Source organism: Anser anser (genome assembly GCF_964211835.1).
Source record: "Anser anser genome assembly, chromosome: 6".
Classification (NCBI taxonomy): Eukaryota; Metazoa; Chordata; class Aves; order Anseriformes; family Anatidae; genus Anser; species Anser anser.
The window spans coordinates 4,177,845-4,205,390 of NC_139726.1; the positions used below are offsets into that span (position 1 = coordinate 4,177,845).

Genomic DNA, 27,546 nt, shown 5'->3' on the forward strand with positions numbered 1-27,546 from the left:
CCTGAAAACTCCTTAGTCTTGTGATCTCGCTCCTCCTAGCTCCGTATCTGCGCACACCTTATCCATTGGGCGATCGCGGCCCCGCAGCATGGATTTCCTCTTGGTTACTGCTGCTCTCGCAGGGCAAACAATACTGCCCAACAAAGGTGACCAGTTGTGCAATGGTAATAATGAATATTGAAATACTGCAGCAAAAACATGTTGTGAGCAAATGATAGGCCAAAGTTTATTTATATCAAATGTCTGCGAGTAACATTTGTAACAATTTACAAGCAGAATAAAAGCTGAAATTCACTGATTAAAGTGTTCCCTATGAATAGCTCATACAGCTCCGAATTCAAAGACATATTTGAAGAAATTGTTATTACAATCCACTGCTAAAAGAGCTATTGTGAACCTATGGGCACATCAACAGCTGTCTATGGAAAATTATTATTATTAGAGAATAGAAAATGTCCTATTTTTAACAGATAATCCCAGAATCCGGGTTGAATTAGAATGAAGGAGAGCCCATCTTTCACATCCTTTTTCATTCAGGCATTTGGCAAGCTGAGACTCTGCAGAATGTAATTTAGGATATTTAAATTGTTGTTTGTTCCTGGTGGCTTCTCGTTGTAACACGTCAGATAATAAGGCAGAGGACCTGTGCTTGGGTTCTCTGCTGTGTATAAATACACAACGACCTGCCCCAGCCCTCAGGTGTCTCAGGTTTCTCAGTTTGGGTTCACAGGTTTGGATGTAAGTGAAGTTTTGGGGGCGCAGGGTTTGTTTTAACTTTTTTTCCCTACTTTAAGCAAATCCAGTTTTCCATTGACTAACTCATGCTTTGTAGCGAAACAAAACACTTAAATCTCTCCTACTTATAGAATTAACAGGATTGGGTGACACCAGAATTGGGACCAGTGCTCATTAACGACTTCATTTTCTCTTATTCTCTATGGATTTTCTGGAGGAAGAAATCCTGTTACGGGATTGTCCCATCATGTATGAGGAAAAGGTCCACGTAATATCCTGACCGCGTCTTCAAACCCCTTCACAATAGCCCCTTAGACCAGCTCTGAGGAGCTGAGTGCTTCTACAGCAGGCAAAGGACACCCTGTGCCCTGACGGAAACTCGCTGCCGTCCGACCCCCTCCTCAGCCTGCCTGAAGGAAATCAAGAAAGAGGGTGGACAGAAAAAAATATTTCACCTCTGGCTGCCGATGCCCTGCCCTTTGTGGAGCAGAACAAGCCCCTGTTTGTTCTGGCTCCGTTCCTCAGTGCACCTTCAGAAGGTGCAAGGGCTTCTGAAACGTCTTTCTGCTCAGCAGAAAGGAAAGGGAGGCTGTAACGTGAGCACAAAGCAGGCTCCCCGTGTGGAAAGTTAAACCTCCCAACTTCCTGATATGTAAATTCTTGTTTGCTCGCACTATTCGTGTAAAAGTAGGATCTCATCTCTAGAATGCGATATGGCACTTGCAGCGTTACTGCAACCTCACATTTCTTTGTGTGTTGGGGAGGTTTCAGAGACGCAGTCAGACAAATCAGAAGAGGCCTTGGACAATAAGGAAAGAAAAACCTTACGAAAAGCAGTGGCATAATGATGGATTGCCAAAAATATGTTAAAAAAAAAAAAAAAGATTTCTGTTAACTAGCGAAATTATAGGGCTTCATAATTTTCATCCCTAAACATGCAGACTCTAGGTTTTATATGCCAAATAACTCTGACCTTAAAAAATGTTGTCCCTACAGACATGAACTATTTTATGTAAGCTTAGGGGTTTTGGAAAGGTATAGCTAAGCTAGTTAATAATGTATTTGGCCACTTCGTATCAGAGTCAAGCACAGCCCAATGAAAAAAAACTGCTTCTTTTTGATACTGCCTATCAGACCTGGATATGTGGCCTTTCTGGAAAAGAAGAAAAAAATAAAAAAGTGAATGTAGGTTCAACTAAGTTTCAGCTTCCTGACGATACATGTTGAGATAATCAGGGAAAACAAGCAATATTATCAAAGTTCCACCACTTTACGTGACCTGCGTGAACAGCTCAAGCAAGCCAGGGAGAAACTGAGACTGATAAAGCTTTACAAATACCCAGGCAGAAGAAAAAAAGTACAAAGACAAACCAAGATCTTGAGCAAATTTTCTGCTGGTCAGTGGACAATGCTGGAACTTGAACCCAGCATTGATTTAAAGTAGTTTTTGCACTTCACAGCTCTGGTATTAATCTGCAGCAAAGTGTCAGTGAGCCGGTCCCTCAATGTTTCAGCGATTATCGCTAAGCTGGTAGCTGTAACTGCAAATATTGGGAAGAGTTCTTCCAGATCTACACTTTGTATTGCAGCTGTTTTGAATATTTTTTATTACTTTGTTTTCTTATCCAATTTTTAGTGGCATGAATGACACATTAATTAACCAAATTCCGAATTGGTTAATCCAACAACTGGAAGGCTTATATTTATCATTGTTCAGTAATACTACCCAAATGTCAGTTCTTAGTTTGAAAAATTCCTCTGAACTAGTAAACCAGAGAATAATAAAGATACTATAATTTTCTTTTACTAAAATAAACAGAATATTTTCTTAGTTAATTGTTTACATGTCTTACTCCTGTCATTTCTTTCCTTTCATCCTTATTTTTCTTGTTTTTCTTTATTCACATTTCATCTCTTGAACTCCTTATCTCTCTAATCCCTTATCCTTTATGTTCTTGTTTTATCTCTCATTCCACCATTTTATCCCATGTTTCCTAAGCCTATCTCCCTTCCCATGCTAGGCTCCCCAGGCTTTAAATGCCCTCTGAACCCTTTTCCCTTTCCCCCAGTTCTGTACCTTTCTCTTCTCTTTCATTTTCCTTACAGCAATCTCCGCAGAACAATGCTAGAAGTAGAGCTGGCAAGCTGACAAAACAGAACAGTTGGAAAGAAAAGTTTACTCAAAGACAGGCTTATTTCTTATAAAAAAAAAAATATATATATATATACATATATATGGGAAGGTGTTGCCAAATCATCTGCTTTTTCAGATGTGAAACTTTTAGCAATGCTCTCTCTGCAGCGCTGATGTGAGGGCAGGAGCAGGAAACACTATCAGGTTGCCAGATGACTTGAGCACAGTTAGGTGGGATTCCTAAGTGCACGTGACAGCAGTAATTCAGGATATTATTTTTTATGTAAAAATAGCTATGCAAAATTAACACAAAGGGTTTGGTATAAAAAGATAAAAGCCAGGAAGCTCAGAGGCTGTGCAGCTCTTTTCATCTTGTTTCATTTTGGTTAGGGGATAGCAGGGAAATGGCAAAAGAGATAGAGAGAGTATTTACATGAAGGCATCTGGGCCAAGGTGTAGTCATGAGAAGTGGTTTTTGTATTGCTGCTTGTCAAATGGCCGATCTGGGTAGGAGGAGGACCTGAATGTAAAGGAGATAAGCTTGTGGACACTTGCACAGAGACACGGAGCTTGAAAGGTAAACCTGGAGCAAGCAGGGCAGTGGCAGTCACATACAACGAGCAAGTTGTATGAGGGATGGTGGGTGAAAGAAAAGAAGAGAATTCAAGAGGAAATTCAGCTGTGATTGCACAGGAGTACGTTTGTTGCTGTGGGGTAGGGTGAGCCATTTGAGGCTTTGCTACACATAGTCTGAGCTTTTCAGAAGTGGAAGGAAGCGTTCCTTCCCCATCAAACCAACCGAAGCTGGAGTGGCTTCAGCTGGCAAACATCTATTAGATTGCATTGATCTATTCTGGATTTGAATTTCACTCCTGGAAATAAAACAGTGATGTGGAGAGAGCAGTAGATGGGATTAATATTCCCATCCGCACCAGCCGAACTGATGACCCTGAGCCTTGACTTGCATTCCTAATAGGACAGACCTTCTTTTGTAGGAATTCTTTAACACCTGTAGGTTATGCGTTCAATTAGCATCTATATCCTGAACTGAGCCGAGTTGCACAGGCTTTGAAAAAAGTAACAACCAAATGGCTAATTAGGTCAAATTTGGGGCGTATCAAACTTGACAGTGTCTGGCTTACATCAGTATGGATTTACATAATGGAACTTAACAGCGCTGAAGAGTCTGTTGTGTCAACCCTGATGACTGTAAGGAAGGCTTTTTTTGTAATTTTTTTAAAACATAAAATATTCACTCAGAAGAATATCCTCCCAATAAATTTTTCATCTGTCCTGTGCTCTGCCTATCACTGCTCATTACCTGGGCTACCACCACGGTAGTATTTCAATCAGTTATCTTATTTTTCAGAACTCAGTAATCAACGTCAGCAACCAATTGTTTAACAAATTTCCTCTTTAAAACCAAAGCTATTTTTCAGCTCCATCAAAGCTGTTTTTTAACTGCAAAAGCCTGGTCGGGAAGTCAAAAACCATGAGGACTCAAGGTAAATTACCCTGGCAGTCTTTTACAGAGATATCACCTATGATCAGCAAGCAATAAAACAACACAAAACAAAACAAAATCTTAAGTTAATAAAGTTTTATATTCTTACTGTGGCTTCCTCTGTCTTCTAGCAGCCCATCCTGTACATCAAAGGTCACAAATAACACAATGAGTCACTATCAAAACCAAAAGAATGCTTCGTGAACAATTACTATACATAAATTGCACCCTGGTATTTCATTTCTGTGCCAACTCACAGTAATACAGCCCATTTCCTCTTCACTTTTTTTTTTCCTGCAGCTTTTGTCCATACTAGCAAACAGCTTTGTTACTCTGCTTGCAGAGCTTGATTTTTTTTTTATTTTTATTTTTTTTTTGTGTGTGTGTACTTACACCTTTGCCTTTTCGAGTACTGGGCAGCCATGGCATGAAGCCTTTTGCTGCAGCTCTTGAGGCTACATTTCTTTGGTTTCAGTTGTACAGAGTCCACAACAACGCTGTAACGTTGCCAGGCTTCGTAGCCAAAAACATCATTAGGAATACTGAAAGAGTCCCCTCTGAAACCCCGAATCAAAGTGCCCCCCAGAGAGAAATCAACTGTACATTAGCTCATGCCTAGCAGAGCAACTCAGCACCGTGCAGCTGTGAAACCTGTGCAGATCCCTCAGTACGGGCTGTTGCTGGGAGGACTGTCCTCAGGATCCATTAACCCAGTTCAAAGGCAAGCACAGCACCTTGCTTGCAGTCTTTTAACACCACGCATGTGGGACAAAATAGGCCTTCTGTGCGGAGTCAGAAATATCTTAGCAGTCATCAGCCTTGGCATTTCATTTCATACTGCAGTGCCCAGTTTTCCTACTTTTGACAGTACCGTGTGTCAATGACTCTTGCTGCAATTGCCTGAACGACAGAGGTGTTCATTCACTTATAGTTTAGTATCTGAGAAATAAAAAAATCTGTAAAACTTTTGCTGAATAAATATTGAGAAATCAAATACAGTAGAATTGTTTTTCATAAGGCATGATTTGCGTTATGTGTGTGTTTGCAATTAAGTAATGAATGAACAACTAGATTTATATTGTCATTGTGTGATTACCTACGCATTTGGATTCTGCATGCTGGTCAGTTTTTAAGCAGTCTTCTGATTAATATTTATTGTCTTTAACAAGCAATATTATGGACTAGAAAGTTGTGATGACAAGTAGCAACAACTGGCATTCTCTCAACAATTCCACAATAAGAAAAGAGGGAAGTAAGATAATATCAGCCAGCTTCCTTCTGAAGAGGTTTGGTTAAATCAGAATTTTTCATTTAAAAAAATTACAAAGCAAAAAGACATCAGGCTACTATTCTACCTAGCATGGGAGGAAGATAGCAGATATTTTTAATGTTCTGAAAATAATCACATCCTATTGCACCCAGCTCTAGTGAAAGGTATGTTGAAGTGAAACAGTGTGGGGTTTTTTTGCCTCTTGCATTGTGAGAATCATCTAAACACCTTTTGCTTCGATTTATGACAAGAGAAAGAATCAAATGTGGTTTTGGTATGTACGCTGCTAGCTCATCTGCTTATACACTGAAATACAAGACTTGCAGTCAGGCTTTGATTTTTCTGCTGCTAACATTCAGATCAACTACTGACACAAAGGGGACTACAGGAAGGGAAATTAACTGTTCTTAAATACACTTCACAAGTTTGGAGCCAATTTTGATTGCTTCGTCCATTATTGACTATGTGTAAACTTGCATGCATTTACCCATGCGCCTCCCAGTTTTCAGTCTGAAAAAAGGAGGTGGTAGCACTTACATATCTTTGGGGATTAAGATCTAATCCTGGAAGGGCTCCAGGCTGGCAGCATCTTATACTCATAAAAAGCACTGCTAAAGCAATTGTGAATAGGCATAAGTACCAACAGGTCCTTACAAGATTGGGATATATTTTTAAAATGCTATTCTGGGTGAATATTGCCATGTAAACCTTATAAATTATTAATTGATAATAAAAATGGAATATATTTGGCATCCATGAGTGAAAGCTTCTATAGGAGGCTAATTCATAAATCTTTTTGGAGCCAAATTTCAGAAAGCATTTGTAGTTCTGTACATTCGTGGTTGATTAATTTTGCAAACTTGCATATACACATTTAATCTCCATTTTGCATATGCTTATACCTATCGGCAAATTACAAACTGCATGTGTGCTGTAGCATTTGCATACAGCCAAAGAGAAGACTCACTTCTGCGGAGGGACTTTTACAAATATGACCTCTTCTAAGTTATACAAGTAAAATATAAAAAAACTCTCTGTCACTTAGAATGTAGAGCAAAAGTGGTGATGAAAGTGCTTGCTTGTGATTGAGAAAACAATACATTCCTCAGTCCTCCCATGCAAAGAAAATCTCTGCTTTTCTCGATTTTCTCCTTCTCTCACACTAACTCAATGTGGGTGGGAAGCAGTAGAAACAGAAAGGGTCATGTTTGCTCCTCAAAATTTGAAGACGGTGTTTTTTTCCTTTGCCACAGATGCTCCATGCTCATCAGTTGCTGTGTGCTCCTGAGAAAGAAAAGAGAGAGAGAAATTGCCAATAACATTGGTAACCTTAAGTGTAGGCATGCATAAAAATTTGCTGAAAATTGGGTTGTGGTACATGTTCTTATTTTAGATTTGCCCTTGTTAACGTCTTTTTAATAAACAGGTGCATACACTTCCCCAAGCTGTCACTGTTGTTTACCCAGTCTGTACACTTTATAAATCTACTAATGGAATAGACCCAGTCATCCTAAGGATCTGTTTTAATAAGCTAGAGTCTCAAAGTTTTCAAGAAAATACTTTCTGGTAATATAGCTCTGCTGGCAGAGTGGATACAAGCTTTGCAAGGTTTGCTTTTAAAGATAAGAAGTATGTGACACAATTTCATTTGTTAGTTCAGCACAATGTAGTATACAGAGCTTCATACACACTTGACATTCAGATTAGCAACAAAGTGGGATGGATACAGGGAAAACGAAATTAAAAGGTGTAAGAAAGGTGGAAAAGACTTTTCTAGTGGAGTCTGAAATCGAAGGCATACTCCCTCCTGAGCGCCCTAAGCACCGTGGTGTAGATTGAGGCTTATTTTCGCTAGCTCAGCTTCAGTCTGCGTGAAAGTTTCCCTCTTTTGTCCACCTCTTGACCCAGGCAGAACGGCCAGTCACTAGACAGGGAGACACTATTTTGATTCCTACCGAGTGGAGAATGATTTTCAACTGAAATCTCCCACTTCTTTGCAAAGCGCTTTACCCATTAGGCAACGATGCACAACGTAGCTCACTCAGAGAAGCAACAGCTATAAAAGGCTGTCCTCAGAAAAGGCTTCTACATGGTGAAACCGGGAGGGATGAAGGAGCCCTCCCACAGCCTTGACTCAGTCGCTGTCCATATTACAGTCTCTCATGCGCTGTCACAGGTCACATAAAGAGTCACCCAGTTGTCTGCCATTGCCACTCCCTCACAACTGCTTGGGTGAACAGAGCTATGGTGATGCAAAGATTGCATTGATATAATCTGAGGTCAGTATTTCACGTCTGCAAAGAGGAGAGGCATTCCCGACAGGGTCTCACTGCCTAGCTTTCATTCTGGATCCCACTAAGCGGACCAAACATTTTCAGCTGCAGTGCAGGTCGTAACTTTTACCAGTACAAAGCTCATTCACCGGGTTTATCCCACAGTTCTCTGAGAGCAGCAGCCGTAAAGAAACTAATAGTTACAGTCAATATATTAGAAAGATTAATACAATAGTAATTACCTTGCTATTGAAATAGGTAAATAAGTTAAAGGTATGTAATTAACTGTAGCTTCATCTCATGAGCTTTTAAATTGCATCACTGGAGATCAGTATTGTCCGATCGTAGACAGCAAACAGTAATTGCTGAAATTTCTTGTAAGTAATACCATGGGAAGAGTTTCTCTATTTAATTCTTCACTGAAGGTGTCAGCTCGATAGCCCTGGAGAATGTAATCTATAATATTTATCTCCAGAGAAGTTGGGGGAATGGAAGTAGGAAAATAAACTTTCCCTGTCTCATCGAAGTTATCGCCGTTTCTCAGGGTTGGATGGGTAACTCCACGCTTCCATATTTCACCTTCCTAGACACACCACCAGTAAAGCAGCCGTGGAGAAATTTCTGCAGCGTAGAAAACTCTTCCACTACGTATTTGACTGAGAACTCTCACACGTTAAAGAAAAGCTACCTATGTTGCTACCATATGGTGAAAATGTCTATCCATCACCAACCTGGTCTGTACTCAAGTCTGTCATCTCCATGTGAGAAATTATACACATATATAATGCGGTATAAATACCTGAAGCTCTCCAGCGCTTAACAGCCTGTTTTAAAGCAACTGAACCTAGAGCTTCGTATGGCTTCGCACGGTTATGAGTTGCGCAGTGCCTCATTAGGTCAAAACCGCTCGAGTAGCCGCGGTGCTGGTCTGAGCGGTGGTGCTTCACACGCAACAGCGCTCACGGTGCAGGCTTCACTGCGAGCATTATTCTTGCTGGGAAAAAGGAAAAAAAAAAAAAAGAAAAACCTTTACAGCGGCAAGACTGGGTGTAGGACAGATAGAGTGATTTGCGCTGAAAAAAGTTACTGAGGGGCTCATTAGAGGCAAAGTTATTAGGCCAAGCAAACAGTTAATCCCTGTCACACAGAGGTAACGGAGTTGCCAGCCTTGAACTCTAAATTAAAGGCACTCTCTGAGCGCAAGAGAAGTGACTCTTTTTTGCAGCTTCCTCAGTACCATCCGTCTACCATAATGCTGTGGTCTTTTTCTTTCTTTAAATTCTGGGCTCCAACTAATTACTGGCAGGAAGTGCCTATTTTTATGCCATTAGTATGCAAATGAGTGAGAAGTAGAAAAATATTCTAAAGGAACTGTTACAATATCTGTCCACAGATTACTCGCCAATTAGAACATGGGATTAGGGCTGCGGGACCCCGAAAGAGTATGGCCAAAGTCTTTCTGCTTGGGTGCCTAAAGTTTAATTTCAATGGGAACTGTATATACACGGTGCTTTTCCTAGGAAAAAAAAAAGGGAAAAAAAAAATCAAGCCTAAATTGCCTGCTTACAAATTAGCACTTCTACACTTTAAAAATGAATGCCTCCACTTCCTCGCCTCAATTTTTCTATCCATAAATTGGGGATAAAACATCCTGTTTGTCTGCATTCCAGCACATGCTGGGGACAAGTCATTCGGCTGGACTGGAGTTCTCCTCATTTCTCACTCTGTGTGACAATAGCTGAAAGATGAAGCCTTTTATTTATAAAAATATTTATAATCTGGGTGAAAAATATTAAAAGCCTTTCAGATCTTACAATTTCTGCCTAGTTAAAAAAAAAAAAAAAAGTATTTTGGCCTTTCCATAGCTTGATAGTATCAGGAATTTCTCAGGAATTTCAGAGGTGGATGAAGAGTGGAAAACTATTGAAAAGTAACTTTATTAGGCGTTTTGAACCTAGAAAATTGTGAAACAAGATGCTTCTTATTGCAAGGGTATTTCTCATGCAAATCAGCCTTCTCATCACTTTTATAGTAACTGACTAGCACATGTAGGAAAAAATATAATCCCTCAAGCTGCTGTTCTTGACTTTTCTCACAGTTGTACTCTTTGGAAATTTTGCTTTATCAGTCTATTAGATGTTACTCATTTTGACTTCCTATTAAAAAGTTTACGTCTACATACCAAAGATAACACCATGCTCAACTGACTCAGCGTGACAAACATTCCTTCTGCGAAAAGTTTTGCTTGAGAGGCTTGTTATTCATTTTGGCCAGAGAACAGGGTTTACAAAACAGGATGTAACGGTAACACCTGCCCGCTATCCCAGCGGAGTTACGACACCTGAAAAGACTTGATCAATGATGGAAAACAACACACACCTTTTACTCATATATAACTGATAAGGTGCCTCATTTTCTGTTTGTTCCTTGTGCTTCCGCCACGAGAGCATCCTTGCGGTTTTCCCCTCTCTTTGAAAGGTCAGACGGGGTGCTTAGGGACACGGTTTAGGGGGTGGCCCTGGTGGTAGGGGGATGGTTGGACCAGATGATCTTGGAGGGCTTTCCCAACCGTAATGACTCCACGATTCTTCCCCCCTCAGCTACAATCCCTTGCTGTTTCCCCCACCCATCCCCGCATCCCGCACGGCCGAAGGGCCCTGCTGCTGGCCGTGTGACCGCTACTTCCCTCACGCTCTCCCCGTGTCCCCCCTACACCCTGCCTTCTGCCCCCAACCCCAGCAGCCCGTTTCGGGGCGCGGGCAGGACCGCGGCGGCACATGCGGGGAGCCCCGGAGGCGGTCAGGACGAGGGGGGAACGGGGCTGTTCCCCCAGCACCGCGCCGGCTCCGTCCCAAACCCCCGCCCGGAGCGGCTCCCCCTCAGCCGCCGGGGCTGCCCCGGGCGATGGCGGCGGCGGCCCCGGGCGGAGGAAGGAGGGGGCCCGGCGGGCGGCAGGGGGAGGCCGGCTTTGCTGCGAGGGAGGGGCCGGCACGGCGGCGGGGCCGGCGGTCTCCAGGCGGCAGCGAGGAGGAGGAGGAGGAGAAGGAGGAGGAGGTGAGCTCCCTCGGGGTGGGGTAAGCAGCGGGGCCGCCCGAGCGAGGCGGGCGGGAGGGAAGGGGTCAGCGCGGCGGGGCGGGCGCTCGGCCCGGCGCCTGCGGCCGGGGGAGCAGAGGGCCGGCAGGGGCCGCGGGAGGAGCGGGGGGCCCGGCCCCGGAGCCGGCTCCGCGGGGGGAAGGAGGGAGGGAGGGTGGAAGAAGGGAAGGAGGGAGGAGAGGCGGCAGGGCCGCCTGACATGGCTGCGCGGCCGCGCGGGTGGCGCTGCCGGGGGCCCCTAAGATGGCTCCGGAGAGGGGCAGCGGGAGCGGCCCGGCCGGGCAGGAGGGGCTGCCTGTGTGTCTCTATGCCTGTGTGTCTGTCCGTCCGTGTGCCTGTCTGTGTGTGGAGGTGCCGTGGGGTGCCGCCTCCCCGGCGGCCCTAACATGGCCGCCTGCAGCTGCCTGCCCGGGCCGGGGCTGTGAGGGAGCCGCGGGGCGCCCGGCGTGGGCCCGGCCCTCAGGGCTGCGGGGTCCCGGCGCTGTGCGAGCCCTGCCCCGGTTCAGGGAGCGTGTTTGGGGGTGTTGTGCCCTGATACACACGTTTTTTTTTCTTTAAAAAATACGGTGCAAAGAAGGGACTGTCTCATTTTTGTAAGCCTGCGTGGAGCGAGCTGCGAAGCTTGAACCCAGTTTCAATCCCGGTGTCACTATAACGCCATTAAAACATTAATACGTAAAACTAGTTACAGACCGAAAACCGTCAGGAGTGACCTACTCACTTTACAGTGACCTAGTGTCACGCTTTACAGAACAAGGCAAAAAAAAAATAGACCTCAGTTGTGCAAAATGTGTAGATTTTAGGACTTTTTTTTTCCTTTCAGGCTTAAAAACGTCATGTGACAGAACACCTCATAGCAGAGGAGCTGCTTAAATGCACTTTGCGAACGGATCCCAACTTTGGGAAAGTGTGTCTCAGACGAATGAGACTTGGCAGGTCTGCACAAATCTTTTAACACATGACTGTGTGATGATTGGAGTAGCAGGCTGGGGGAAAGAAACCACTTGAGGTGCAAATGCATGCACTTCCCCCCCCTTTTTTTTTCTAAGAAGTAGGGGGCAAGAGTTTGAAAGAGGAGCAGCTCCTATAGGAGAGGCTTACTTTGTGGTAGGATTTTCTGGTTCCTGAGAATTAGATGTGCATTACCGTGATTCACAGTTTAGCACAATAGTCAGGTAAAGATGAGTAGCGGATTTTAGTGTGGCTTATAACAATGGTTTGGCATAATTAAATAGAGCTATTTTATTGGACTCTATTAACCTGGTTAACCTTAAATCTTAACCATGACAGGGTTTTCATGTAAAGAGCCTCCATACAAAGTACAATATTGAATTTTAATTGGAGCTTTCAAGACCTAATGCAGAGTGTATTCTTCTTGCTTCATTTTTTTTTCACTTCTAAGAAGTCCAGGCAGAGTTAAAATGCATCGGAAGAGTGCTTACTGACATAAGTTTAAAAACTATGAACCTAGATCAGATAAATCAATTAAGGACAGATTTTTTAAATAATTTTTTTATGTGCATACAGCGTGTGAAAAAGGTGAGGATCACTCTCCCTACTGTCATAGCTCAGTCTTTACAAACTTCCTGAACAGTTTGTCAGTTTCGGCTAAGTTTCGGTTGGCCGGTAGAGAGAAATGGTAGAATCCAGGGCACAGCCCCACTGTCCAGCTCAAGACAGTGGTGCTTTACAGACACGGTACAAAATTCATCCCTCTGCTGATAGACACACAGTTTGAACTCTAACTCAGTAGTGTTTTTATGGCTGTTGTCAATTATTGCTTTTAAAGTAGTGCAGTAAAGCCCTGGAGAGGCAAGAATGACACAAACTATTGGCAGATTGTTCTTGTCTTAATGTGATGTGAGGAAACATCTCCTTAATTGCAGTGTCTTAGGGAAGTGTTGGGAATGAGTGAGCTGGACGGAAAGGAAAAACAGTTGCATCAAAGTTTCAGAGAAGAAAATAATGAGCAAGAGGTAAGGGGTGAGGTTAACGTGTAAGTAAGTAGTGACCAAGAGTCTGAACCCGACACAAAGCTGAGTTCAGCAGGCTTGGCATCTGATGCGCTCTGCAGACACTGCTGTGGCCGTGTCAGTCGGCAGGCTGCGACCCCAGGTCCAAGTGCTTGTAACTATCTCTGCGCATCTCCTCGCACTACCAACTGCAACTGGCACTGTTGTGTTGTCACGCTCAGAGCTTCCCGAGTACCTAAGGTGCAGCTGAAACACGTCATTTATGCTGCTCAGTCACTTAGACTCCAGTGTAAAAGTTATACAACTTCCTTAAAGTTGTTTTAAAACCAAAATAGAGACATATTTCAAAGACCTGTTTGGCTGTAGGCCCATTCTAGAGTGGCCGGTAAAAGTAATAAACTATCCTCAAACATTTCTGCTCAATAAAATTTGAGAATATGAAAACAAAAAAGTTCCTGTTTTAGCTTGTTATAAATGTTTTCTTCACTCTACGGCTGCTGTTGTAGTAGCTACGTTGACCGTAGCTAAAAGAAGAGCCAAGTACATTGAGCTCTTTGGGCCTCTGGCCCTATCTACACCGTGGATTTCTGTTATTCTATAACTTTTATCAGAGCTGTGAGGGTTTACAGTCCCTGAACGAAACCCTGCATGGGCAAAATATCTAGGTAGACATTTTCCCCCATCAAAACAGCTCTTGACCAATGTACTTGTTTTCACCTGGGGCTCATGGAGCCTGCAGGAGCTGAACAGCTGCAGTAAGTTGTGGTCACACCAAGCTCTTCCTGATGTAGGGATGGCTTTAGCAGCATTTGCTGTCTTTAAATTCCTTACTGTTGCTGCATGCACCTGGAATGTAAATTATTAACAACATTATTATTAACAACAGAAAAAGACTCATACACAGCATTGTTTGGCTTTGCAAGATAAGAGTATGTTTACACAACACAGTGCTACATAGTCCAGCTTGGGAGATCAGTTGAGATAAGGCCTTGCTGTTGCAGCAGTTGATGAGCAAATATTTAATGTGGAATATTCTCGTGTCTCATCTCTTTCAGTTGCAAAGAGGAGGTCTTGTCCAAAGACTTGAGTTCTCAACAGGTTAAATAATTGAGTTCAAGAACTGCTGTTTCTGTGGGATCCCAAATTATGTGTTCAGGAGGAACTTGCCTGTTAAATGCAAATGTTTATTCCTGTGTGAACAGAGTTCTGTTCTGTTGTGACAAAATACTCTGAGAAAATATTCTGAGGTTAGATTCTAATGATAGTATAAATAATGGGGCCTTAATGTTGTCTGGTCTATTGAGTGTTTATGCATACGGCTGATCGTGAGCCATTATGTAGTGAGAGAAGTAACAGAACCAAGTGATCTGAAAACTTGGAAGGAGCAGGTATCTCGTTCACTTTAGATTAGTTGGATAACTTAGTAATACTGCAAGTTTAAAACAAAAAAAGTGGAGAACAAACTCTAGATATATGTGCCAGGTTCTTAGGAAGCCATGCAGCAGCCCGCTGTATTTTAGGAGCACATTAGCTACCAGGGTTGATTTTTCTCCATTTGTATGTGAGAAACGTCCTCTACTGAGTTTGTAAAGCAGGAAAATCTTCTGGATTTTGGGCAGCAGAAGAGTTGAGGGGGCTCCTGAGAGCTGCCTGCCCCAGCCGTGGCACGGTTAGCAGGAACGGCGCTGTGCCTTGGTGCTGGAAGGGTGCGTGGCATGGTATGGCTTTAACATACACCTGTCCGTGCTGCTGCACGTCGGATGTGAAAGTAAAAATAAATGTGTGAAGCACCAGACAGAGAATATGAAATCGAAATCTGAGAACCACATCTTCAAGCAGTCTGTTGCCATAAATCCTGGGCCGTATATATGGGAGCATGTGTAGATGTTCTGCTGTTGAGCTGCAGTGTTTGCTGTAGGCAAGTAATCACAGTTCAATTTATAAATGACAGTAAGTAGGGAAACCATTACTTCAGGTCGCTGGTGTTTTGGGTATGTGCAGCTCTTTGATGTCTGAGTGAGAGCTGAAGCAATATCTAAAATTAACAAAGGAATATGTGAAATTAATGTCAAAATGTGGGCCTTGGAGGAAAACAGGCAAGGCCAGCCACTGAACGTGGTTTGGTTTGTTCCCCAGAATTGTCATTTCTTAGGGTTAGGGCACAGAAAGAACACAAACAGTTGAGACTTCTAAATCCCAAGGTAAGCTAATGCTACAGAAGAAACTTTGATTTAGATATGTGCATATTTATACATATCAACTATAAATGTGAAAATTAATATGGATGTGATGAGCAGAACTTCTGTCATTGGCAGTTCAGATACAACTAGATCTAATAGCATCTCCATGCCTTAGTTTTGCTGAATCGTTACAAAAATTGTTAAAGAATTAGTGTACGGTTGGAAAACAGAAAAGAGGAATTTATTAAATTTTGCATCTGAACACATGTTCAAGTATTGTCTATCCAAGAATGCACCACTGTAGTTTTATGTGCTGTTTTTCACCTTTATTCCAGGATTATTTCAGATGCTGTTCTGTGCAACGGGTTACCGTGTTGATCAAGCTCAGTGCTAGAAGCATGATACTGCTGTAACTATGGGGGGAATGTTTTCCCCCGAGGGGTGCAACAGTGGTCTGCAAAAAGGTTACGCTGGCCATGCCTCTGGCAACAGAAATCTCAGTGATCGTGGTCTTGATGAATAAAATCCCGTTTGTCTCGTGGTTGCATATGAAGCTTATAATTGCTGTGCTTTAGATTTACTCATCCAGAGTGCAAGATTCCTTTCCTAATCGTTATTAGGAGCTGTCATTTGGGGGGAAAAAAAAACACCTTATGTTCATGCCTAACTAGTTGGATTCAGTTTTAATATGATGCAGTCTTTTCTTCCTCTTTGGGATGGAAGATTTACTGAATTGATGGTCCGTGATGGGCATTACTCACGCTGGCAGGATTCAGTGGTCAAGTGTGTTGGAATGAAGGATGAAGATCTCGCTGTAGCTCTTGGTTATTTTTCTCAATCTGAAAAGACAAAGAGAAGTTTTGCCTTCAGAGAATTGAGACTTGTGGCTCCTCTTTGTAAGGCCTAATAAAACACATGTAAGAGAAACAGAACTCTTTTGAAGTCTTTGTGTGGAAGAACTTGAAGATTATCAGAGTTTGGTGCAGATGTACAAGAATAAATGTGTATAAATGCTGAAAAATTGGAATGGAGTGATCAGGTAAAGCAGTGGTGGTATGTGACTGTAGTGGCAGAATATTTGGGAGAAAGAGCAGTTGAAGATAGCTCTGTTTTGGGGCTCAGTTCTAAGAAAACATTATCTTCCTGTCTTTTCAATCGGATTTTTTGGAAAAAAAGGCCTCAAAGTTATGCATTAATTACATCATTTTGGATTATGGACGACGTATGTCTTGATTCTGTTTTCATAGTGGTTTATTTACCAATTCACAACTTTGTAAATAAAGCACAAATAGCGTCCATGCTGCGTTGTGAAAATAAGGTGGTTTTTAGAAAACTGTTCCCTGGTACGTATAATTAAGCAAGTGCTTTCTCAGAAGCACCATAATTTCCGTCACTTAAAGATCTTTTAATGAAGTACAGATCCTCATTTTGGCTGATGCTCAGCATCATATTTTCAGTGAATCTTTTTGCCTTGACGCTTACTTTACATACAAGTATTCCAGAAAAAAAAAAATCAGAAACTGGTTGGACATAGTGCATATCTTATTCTCTAGTTACTCTCAAGGTGTTTGCAAGGAACATGCTCTAGGAAGACTTTGCACAGTAAGTAATCCTGGGAAATTCTCTGTTTTGAGACTTCTCGGTTGAAATGTTGGCCGTTCACCTTGTCTGCCTGTTGGCTTGCGGTGCAATACAGTGAATTTCTGCTTAAAACCTTGTGAAGTTGGAGATGAATTCAAAGTCTCCAGATAAACAATATCATCTTGTTGGCCTTAGAGGGCAATTTCTTCTCCTGATCTTAAAACTTTTAGAGGAAATATGCTTTTGTTATCATTAAGTCAGTTTTCTTTTTGCTTGTGATTTAAATGTGGAGGCAGGATTTATGGAAATGACTGTAGGGTAGCGCTGGCCTAATTAGTCATTATTTTGGGCAAGGCATACAAAATTGGTCTGTCTTGTGCCTAAAACGAGTAGTGTGCTTTGTATTTAATCTGTAGGTCTTTTGTAAAACAAATGATCTTGCAAAATACACACATTTAAAGTCTTTCTAATATTTGGCATGCTGTTCCAGTGAGTCATTGAGGTTTTTAGTTGATGGTTACATTTATTAAGGTAGACTCTCTCTCCCTCAGAAACTATATAATTATCTGTATATATTTAAAAACAATATGTATTTTTAAAGAAGTACTAGTAGCTAAACTGGAATTTGCGGTGGCAGTTTGGAATTGAACGTGCATTTTGTACTGGTGTCTATTTGAGGATTAAATGGAAAATGCTGCAGTGCTTTATAAAAATACTGACACCTACTACAAGGTTGCACAGAGCTTTAGTGCTGTCAATGTGGTATGGTCACTGTTGGGCCGAGTTAAGGCTCTTACAGGTGGGTTTTCTCTTTTATTTGGCCTTATTGGGATGAATTGCCAATAATTGGTATTTCACCCAGAAGTGACCCAGGTGACTTGGAGGCTTCCAGCACCTTCTGCAGTCCTGCACATATGGAGCGCTTCGCTGCCAGCCTTACGAGAGGGGCGTTGAGCACAGGGAAGGCTGAAAACCTGCCTTAAAACAAAATAATCTGCATGGGCGTGTGCCATGAATGCTCCTCCGTGCCGTATTCTGTCTCTTTGTGGGAACACAGCTTACACTGCTGCCCTTCGACGTCCTTAAGGACCATGCTGCTGGAGCAGAAGGCTGCTCCCTGCGTTCCTTTTCGTGAGTCTGTTTCATGATTAAACTTCTAAAAGTCGCAGCCCCCAACACGCGACTACAGCTTCATGGTAGCTGTGACATTACTGTTCACGCTGTGAATTTCATTCCATAGTAAAATGAGTATTATGTTGTCCTTTTAAGTTGGCTGTCAGCAGAGACCGGAGAAGCTACACTTCGAGCATCCGCGTGCAATCTTTGCGACAAGCAGGACCCTCTGGAAAGCTGTTACTGTTGGGGCAGAACTAATCATTCCTTGTGAAATTATATAAGGAGAATTAGCTCTGACTCTACCTCATTTCCTTTCATGCTGCTGTGAAAATAAGCTCGGAAACGTCAAGCCTTCCCTCCTTATTTCTCTGTCCTAAGTGCTTTATTAAGTACTTCTTCTTATTAATGCTCTAAACAAAAGTAACTGCATGTATTTCTAGATGCTGATGGGACGAGCATCCTCGCCCAGCTGGGCAGTTCGAGGTTTCCTTCCGAGGACAGGACTTCCAGGTTTAGTTCCCGTTGCCTTCTCAGCGCTTTGCCTTTATTTCCCCCATGGATCGTTCTGAGTACTTCATATTTAAGGTAGCGTGCTTGATGTGATAGACAGTTGTCAATCACAGGCTGCCTTGGCTGCTTAGAAAAAAAGAGAGATCAAAAGGCTGCTCGGAGCTCTGAGGAGCAGCAAAGTCACCTGCTGGTTTGCCTGGCGGGGGCCTGAACTCCTCCAGCCTTTACGTTTAGAAAAGAGAACTCAGATCTCAGGAGGTCAGCCAGCCACGGAGCCCTGCACCGCGTGCGTGAGTGCACAGCGCCCACCACAAAGCGAGCTAGGTGCGCACGGACGGGTCTGACACGTTCGCCTTAACCATGTCTGAAAAACACCCGGTGAGCACTGTGACCCCTCCATAACCTAACCTGTTGCTTAACCTTCCCCAGAGGTAACAGGTTTCTGCTTACTTTTTTTCCCCTAACCACTTAAGCTTCTGTGTTCCTACCCCCTGCCCTGGGTTTTGCAGCAGAGGGGTCTGATCAACAGTTCTGTAACTGCTGTTACTGTATTTTGAAGCTTGTGCCCTCTTTTTTTTTGTGCTAAGCAAGCTTATTTCCCTTTAACTCCTCCCGATGGTTTAGCTTTTCTTTGGAGCTTTTAAGTTTCCTGCACCTTTGTATCCAGACCTGAACATAGTGCACGTAAGTCAGGCACTGACTTACAATCTTACCATCTTTTGCATAGGACACTCCTGTTAATGCAAATTTGAATGAAATTTTCACTTTTTGCATCTAATTTAGGGTTAAAACCCCAGTTTGGTTATGAGGCTTTATTGCTTAGTCCTGCTTGTTTCAGTTCTGACCACTCCGCAGAAGGCTTGCGGCCCCTCCCAGGCAGCTATAAGATTTTGCAGGTATATTGATCATCATCTAAGTAACAAAAATACTAAATAATACTGCACTGAAATGCTGTTTTCTAGAACTCAGCTTAAATGATTTATCAGTTTCACAGCAAACTCTGGTTAGCTGGTAGGACTGCTTTTTTTTTTAAAGGCAGCCCTGCCCAGGCTGCGCTCGTTTTTCCTTCACAACTGGAAAAAACTCTTGAATGCTTACAATTTCTCGGGAAAAGAGAAGACTAAATTATTCAATGCAAAGACGAAGAGGGGAAATAAAAAGCTTATTATGGTAAGAGTCCTGGTACAAACCTTATTGCTGGAGATGGGATCACGGGATGGCTGAGGGGCCACGTGCCCCGGCCGCTCCATCGTCTGCAGGGCCCTGGGCTGCTCTTGCTCAGGTGTGTCTGTGTCTGTCCTGCCCTGGATGGACTGGAGCTGGAGAACCTGGCATCCTGCAGCCCTAGGTGTGTAGGGAGGGGATGTTCAGTGAGGTAAAAGAAAAAAGCTGTGAGAATATTTACGGTGGTCTGCACACCTGGGTCAGCAGAGGGGTCTTCAGAAGGGTGTGTGAAATTCACCTGTAATGAATTCGATAAATACATACCTGCGTGCTTACGTGTCTGAGTACCTTGAGATGCATCTTCTATGGGTACTAGATCCACTGTTAAAAAAAAGTAGTCTTTGACCAAACATGTAAATATTTGAAGGCGGTGTTAGCTTGTGAAGCATGTAGAGAAGGCAGGGGGAGGTATCTCTGCTTCAACCCCCTTTTTTTTTCCTTGCTGTTTGCTGGGAACATAATCTGCAGGCATTTTGCTTTTATGCTAGCGTTCCAGCACACGTGATGTGAATAGAAGCAGTTTATCCTGTCCTCTGCATTCAAGTTTCCAAAAAAGTTCCTGTGTCCAGGAGGGCTGCAGGACGACCCGCCTGCTGGCTGCAGGATTTCCGGGCTTCCAGGAGTACAAGTGGTGCAGATGAGGCGTCCTTCGAGGCTTCCCAATGCTTCTGCTTAGATTGTAAAGCTCTTCCTTATTAGGCCCACAGGAAGCACTTCTCCTGTAGAGCAGCCAAATTGGTATCGTTATTAAATACTTCTTGTCTGACTCTGATGGCAGCTCCTCTCTGTGGTGGCAGATTTGGGAAGGAGAGCCCCTGTGATTGCCTCTGTGCTCAGCCTAGCTGAGTGCGCGGCCTCTCCGTATACCTGCATGGTAATTTCTGACCTGGAAGCTGTGATGGGAGCCGGCGAGTGGTTTTTAGAGGATTGTTCACCTTTTTTTCCTTAAATTGAGCTCTGTGGTGCAAAAAGTATGGCACTTCTAACTTGGGAGCTCCATTAGAACATAAGCTAGAATAACAGACATTAACAAAAATAATGATAATAATAAAGTCTTGCCATCAGACAACATAAAACTTTTTTTTAATTTATTTACCCCTCTGCCAACTGCGTTCTTGCAAAATGGGTCTTTGCCCTCAGTTTATTCTCAGCAGCAGCTGCATTTGTTCCTGGGTTATGTAAAATCCTGCATATACCTCTCTGGGATGTTAAAAAAAAAAATTGCTCTTTTCCATCATCTCCAAGCAGTAGCTGTGTTTCTGCTTTCTGATCTCAGGACCCTCCTGCTTCCGCCGGGCTCCCTGCTTGCTGCGCTTCGCCTCTGCTGTTGTGTCCCGCTCTCGGAGGCTGTGCCAGGTGAGATGTGCTTGCTTTTCTTTCCCTTCCAGGAGAGCTCCCCTGACCCATCCTGCAGCACGGGGGAAGAGGAGAGCAGGTGGCCTTCCTCTGCTCCAGCTGGAGCCTTTCTGAGGGGACTACACTTACACAGCCCCAAACAGGTACGCTCTGTGGGAGTTCAACAGAAAATGCATGCTTCAGAAATGGAAAGGTATCCTACTGTAAGTTCGCGAATATGTTCTGCAGAAGCAGCAGCCTGTAAGTAATGCACTAAAAGAGGAACTGGCTGAAACATGAAGACAAGTTCCAAATAAGAAAAGCACGTGGTTTGCATTATTTCCTTCGTGCTTGGTTTTCACATTGGTGTCATCATAACACGAATATGGCTTTTCCCTCAAAGTAGTGTTTAAAATCTGGTTACCTGAATTACTTATATTCAGTGCTCGGAAATATTTGAAGAGTTTTATTCGTTGAGGTAGCTGTTCATTGAATTGTTGTTTTGGAAGTTGATCAGTATCTTTCATTGCAGACCATCCTGAAAGAAGTTTGTAAGCATTATGGATGTTTTAATACTGCATTTGAAAATGTAAACTTCGAAAATGTAGTTATTAAACTCCGTTCAAGATGCAAAATCTCTCCTGTTCTCTAGTATTAATTGTCCAAGTTTGGAAGTCCCAGTTTCACTGACGGTAGGGCTCTTTGTTTGTAAGTAGCTGCTAAAATAAATTACCAGTACAAGAAAACATTCTGCTAATAAGTGAGGGATGCCTGGAGTTGGCTCTAGTAACAGAGAGAATTTAATTCATCCATCATCAGGGATGATGTTTCTTAGCAACGCAAAGTATTTTCACCCAGGGCGCTTTCTCGAACTTTCACATTTTTCTTCAAATGCAGCCTTGGTAGTATTTTATATGACCTGAAGTTCGTCCATCTGTCCTGAAGGTCCCAATGCTTTTCCATTCCCTTCCATGATCAAATGATCCGATGCATGTTTTTTTCAGCTTAATGATACACAAGTTGACTAGAGAATCATTTCGCATGTCAGATTTTCCAAAGGGTTCTGGGAAATTATTTCCTGCTCTGTATAGCAAAGCTAAAAGTTATTGAAAATGTGTTATAGTTTCATAATAAAACAGATACGAAAAATATTGGCTTGGGAGCTAACTAAATGCTTTCTGATAGCCATAGCCTCAAGGGGGATACTTGGATCATTTGTAATAAAGGGCTATCTTTGATATCTTTTGGTGAATTGACTAGTATTCTTTTTAGATCATAATTTATGAAAAAACTGGCTTGATACACTATGTTACATTATCAAATTGTCTGGGTGCAAAAATTGCCTTAACGTATGGGCAGGGTTTTCAGTGTGTGTTCTTCTAATGTGTTCTGTATGAAATCAGAGGAAGCTGTCAATTCATTAAGACCTAAAGTGTATTTCTTAGTTTCCATTTTTTAAAACATTTGATCATTGTGCTTACAGAGTTGCTGGGGAGATTTGGCTTGCTGAAGGAGCACCTTCAGATATATAACAGGTGTTTCTCAGTACTGAGAACAAACATCTTGCAAATAAAATGTCATGCTTTGCTTTGAGGAATTATATATTTTTGAATTTTTGGTAAACTGCTCTGAAAAATTTTGTAATTGTGATCTACTGTGGTGACTAAGCCCCTGGTTACCTTGCTTTGAGTGGAAAAGTTCTAGTGGTTATAGAATGAAAGCTTCTTTATCAGCAGTGAGTAGTGGTAAGTGTTAGCAAAATTTTGTGATGAGTTACCTACTACTCAGCAATCACAATAGAATGAATCACTCAGAATTCACAAATAAACTGTACAGAAACTGTACAGAAGTACTGGTTTGATTCTTCTTCGTAGTTCAAAAAAGTCCCATGTTGCGGTGAATGTCATCTTGGCTTTGTTTTACTGAGCACAGTAAAAGATTTTACTTTGTTTTACTGAGCACGGTAAAGTTTACACACACAGTCTTTGTACATATGGGTATATGTGAAAAATGAATTGTTAGAATTACTGGGATACTGTTATAGAAAGGCTTTATCAGCATTATTATTATATTATTTTAACAGCATTCTAGAGTGTACGTATTGCTAATACACAAGGGAATATTTAGGGAGTGCTGAGAGCTGCCAGCAAAAGCCATGCTCGCTTTGTAATTCAGCTAGATGCATTTCCGTAAGGATAATGACATTGCACAAGTGAACTTGCTAGTAATTCCTGTGCAATTTCAAGCTAAATGGCTCCGGGTTTCTATTGGTGTTTCTAGTTCTGGGACTTTTAATCATACACCCAAACTTGGACATCTTATTTAAGGTCTTTGATATTCAGGGTGTTGCAGTGTAGATGTTTTCTGCCCTGGTATTAGTGGCCAACATGTTGCAAGGTCTCCAGGTGTTTCTTTGACTCCTCTGAAAAATCACCTGACTTGAAAGCTTCTTTTGTTATCCTACAGGAAGCAGCAGCATCTGAAAAAAGAAGGAAAGAAAGAGAAGCTTAGTAGCACCAGGGACTTTAGTTTTAATGTATCAAACGTGAACTCTTTGAAAATGCAGCAGTCACTTACACCTGAGGTTGCCTTACCTGCATGTTTGAGCCTGCACAGCTTGCAGAAAGGTCAAGACTCACCTGTTCTTCCTCCTGCCAGTGTTGCATGTGATGATAGACCATCTGCTCTTCCACCTCTGCGCTGCCCTCTTCGTCTGAACTTCATCTGGGCAGCTCCAGAATCAGTAGTGGTTTCTCCTTACCCCTTCGGGGTAAGAAAATTCATGTTTGTAAGAACAGGTCAAGTTTGCAGCCCTAATGGCTCCTTTGGGTAGTTGCACAGTGAGATCCATAGGCGTTTGCATTGCAGTAATGTACTGTAGCAATGTTCACGCTGTAGACATGTGTTTGCACCTCTGCATACAGCATATTGCCCTGTAAGGCTGTGTGTGTGTAAAGAGGTGGTCTTGAAGCTTCTAATAGGTTTTCCAGAAAATCAATTCTAAAAGATTTTGCATAGTAATACCCTCATAATTGAGACTTTCTTCTTCTAACTGTAAAACCAATGTTTAAATTTACAGAGTGTTACAGGGGAGAAAGACTGCGATGGGCAAGAATGCAAAACCTGTTTAATGAGAAACCAAACTCCCAAAATACTCTCCAGAAACTAGTCTGAAAGTCCTGATTCTAACCTGTTCAAGGTGCTGAGCCCTAAAGCCCTTTAGTATGCATTGGCAACATGCAGTGGTGGGTATTAATTTTGGGAGAGGCTTAGGGTGAGAGGAATCAGACATTCTGCAGGATTCATAAGCAAAATGCAGCTACGGGCTGTGAAGATTTTGGAAGCCGTCCTGGTAGAGGTGCATCAGTCCAAGACTGAGAAGAGAAGGGAGTTCTCCTGATCGTTTCCCCTTCCTTCTGCCCTTGCAGAATGGTTATTTAGAATAAGACAATAATAAGAGAACAGCATCTGAAGACAAAATTCACTACCAAATGTTACTTGTAGGCCACAGCCTTTCCCCAGCCCTGATGAAGCAGCTTTCACAGTGCTTACTACTGCAGCAGGGGCTTTTGCTTGTGTTGTGTGCAATTCTCTATGGTTAAGTACATTGTTACAAAAAAAATGATGAAAATAATCTTTTTGAAAGTAGTAAAAGGTCTGTAGTAAGCCTAACAAATAGCTAGGGATAACTTGTAATGAGGAACCCACAGTTGTGTCAGAACTGTTGTAAATTTTCCAAAACTACTTTTCATCTTCACCCATCCATGATTCAAATAAAGAACATCCACTTTATGGCCTGCAGCACAATACAAATTGTACTTTGCTAGCTTTTGGTTAAAGCGATGAACATATTATTTGAATTTTAGGAAAGACAATTTGAAAACATACTATATTTAGGATGAAGTCTTGAAGTTACAAGAATAACTAGTGGTTTTGCTGTTGTTGCATCTTCTAGCGTTCGTGTGCAGAGAATGACGTGATCAGAGTTGTCATTGGGAACATTTCGTTTTTCATGCAAAGTATTTTTGGGCAGCTCTTGTTTGAGGGAACATGTGATGGAATATAAAAACTAGTCTAAGAAATTACCATTTGTGTTAAAAGGTCGTATATAGTTGTTTAGACATTATGTTTAGCCTTAGATGTAAGGCTGAAGCTATTCTTTCTCAAGGTAGTAGCTTGGCCATGGGGTTCTCATCATTTAACATAGCTGTGTCTGTGGAGAGTCTTGTGAACTACATTTTATTCTAATAGGGCCTGGACACGGTCATGAGTGAGAAGTCAAATGTCTTCCTCTCCATGCAGTCTTTCTGTTACGTGTTGTTTTTGCATGCAACTCGTACTATAGAGAGTTTATGGTTACATTCAGTCCATCCCTGCTACACAAACCTAATGCACATTGTGTGTTGTCAACAAAAATTGTAAATCATCTCAATAATTGAGATTTATTTCCTAGTACATGAAAGCATTATGGGGTATTGGCTTTCTATTTGCTGTTCTAAGTCTCCATTTTGTGTACATATTTCTTTCTCTGGCCCTGGCCTGAGAAAATCCTGGTGAGCACGGGTTTCAGAGCAGTGAAACATACCTGCAAGCAGCTCGTTCTGCTGTGTGTGTGGAGGGGGGTAATGGATGTGGGAGAGGTTGAATCTCAAATGCTAATAAACTCGTTTCGACGCACAGTAGTATACCGTGTTATCACGAAGGAGGACCCTGCTTCTGATTAGGTCCTTCCATTTTGCTTCTTTAGTCTGGACTGGAAGCCTGTCCAAAGTAAATGTTGGACGCAGCCTGAGGACTTAGCTAGCCATCCTTGTGATCAGAAGTGTAGCCGGGTCCCTGGATTGCAGTCGTTCAGGAGGCGTGGAGAGAAAATACCCTGCACAACTTCGAGGATTTTATACGAAATTTAAAGTATTAGCATTGATACTCTGTGGCTACCTACCAATAATATTGTTTTCCAGTGAATCCATTTTTAAAATGTCTGTTTTTTTCTTCATTTTTTTCCTGTTTTTCTTGGCCCAGCTGTGTTTTTGGTGTAGGATGGGCTGCTGTCACTGAACTGATGCTGCACAACCAGGCACAGTTCTTGCCCTTCCTTCTGTAGCTGTCTGTCTCTTCCAAGCTTTGCGTTGCTTTTAAAATGAGAGGGTCAAAATTTTTATATTTTCGGCTTGCCAGTGTGAGCCTTCAATCCTGCCCTCCCTCCTGTGTGCTTTTAATACCCTAATAATCACTTTTCCGTGTACAATTTGATGAAACTTGTTTACAGGTCATCAAAACCTGTGCTTTCATCAGTTAACTGTCTTTGGCCAGTGAAGTCTGGATTCGGTGATATTTATATATCAAAAAAATAATATTATATATATATAAAATGTGTGTATATATGTATAACAAAATATGAGGACACATTTCCATGTTACTGCACTTTCCAGATTTTGCAAGTCTCCTGTGTTTGCTTGGCAGGTTCTTTTTTTTGACTGCACTTTTCCTTTTGTGTCCCCTACCTGCCCGAGATCTCTATAAGCTCCTCACATTCTCCCTTATTTTCAAAGTTGGCATGTAAGTCCATCCTATTCAGAGGAAGCACTTTTGGTCTTAATGCAGTTTCAAAACATAAGAACAGTTTGTTAGCTGCCCTCTGCAAACTTTACTTTGGGTTTTGATTGAGGGAAGAACTTGATCATCTTCAGATCATTCAGGAAGTTAAATAAAAAATACTGTGATTTGGTAAGTTTTGGGAGCACTGCGTAGATTTTTAAAGCTATTTGTCCTGTTGTTTTTTTAATCTATTTTATTCTGAGAGGCTACTGTAGAATATGGGATTTACCCTGCCTTCGTAGTAGTGCCTGGCAGTGTAGTGTCAGGTAGCATCATGCAACTTGAGTGGCGTTTGGACTCAAGACAATCGCAAGCCACATCTCTCCCCCTACCCTGAAAATATACTGTTTTTTCTGTGTGTGTGTTTGTCAGTATTCCTATTTTGTGTTGAGGACTGCTATAATTAAATAAATCTTTTTCTATGTGAGGTATGTTTGCAATAAGAGTGGTGTGGGAGGCTGCTGCCTAGTTCAGTGTAAACCGAACTCTCGAGGGAGCGCTTCAGAGTACTGCATGACAACTTCCTGGGCTTGGATGCTGCATTATGAGTTTTTGGCCCAGTTTTCATGTTCTAGAAGAGAATTGACAGTTCTGAGAAGACTGTCCTTCAACTAGCGTAGCTGTGGCTGGTGGTAAGAGTGAATAGCACCTATCAGTTAGGCAACTGGCACTCGGTACCTGTGCTTTCCTGTCCACACTGTGTGGTTTTGTGTTTTTTTTGTGTTCAAGGTAGGCTACGATGAAGCTTGTTTGATGAATTGCAGTTTATCTCATGAGCATGATGCTTTGTAAATGAGAACAATGACTGATCATTGGATGATTTCTTTCTGGTTCAATAAGAAAGCCTTCCATTGTAAATTAGTTTCAGAAACAAGCTATTGGTATATTTAAAAAAAAAAAAAAAGAAATACATAGAGTTCTCAAGTAGCTAGAATAGGATGCTATTTACACAAACACCAACAAGAATGTATGTAGTTCTGTCCTCAGTGTTAATGATCTGTATTTTAAATGAAAGCTTGA

General features: G+C 42.2%; 1 protein-coding gene and 1 long non-coding RNA gene across 40 annotated transcripts in view; one reads left to right on the plus strand and one right to left on the minus strand.

The window, feature by feature from the left end:
• Positions 1-4,253: 4,253 nt before the first annotated feature.
• LOC310901696 lies at positions 4,254-10,185 on the minus strand. The gene is made up of 3 exons (XR_014586043.1): positions 10,099-10,185; positions 8,716-8,910; positions 4,254-6,927 (listed from the first exon to the last, which is right to left on the minus strand). It is a non-coding gene; the product is annotated as an uncharacterized lncRNA (long non-coding RNA).
• Positions 10,186-10,261: 76 nt separating this feature from the next.
• Positions 10,262-27,546, plus strand: part of GTDC1 (glycosyltransferase like domain containing 1) — a 290,802-nt gene continuing 273,517 nt past the window's right edge. For 7 of the 39 annotated variants that reach the window (XM_083841809.1, XM_083841810.1, XM_083841792.1 and 4 more), the window contains exons 1-2: positions 10,262-10,394; positions 20,982-21,092. Coding sequence is in view for 16 of the 39 variants with exons in the window: in XM_083841816.1 (XP_083697942.1) it covers positions 10,462-10,970; positions 20,870-20,949 (589 nt within the window). In the remaining 23 variants the exon portion in view is untranslated. Of the gene's footprint in view, positions 10,395-10,426; positions 10,991-13,857; positions 18,445-20,869; positions 20,950-20,981; positions 21,093-27,546 lie in introns of those variants that run through there. The other 32 variants (XR_014586037.1, XR_014586038.1, XM_083841802.1 and 29 more) reach the window with 24 other exon arrangements.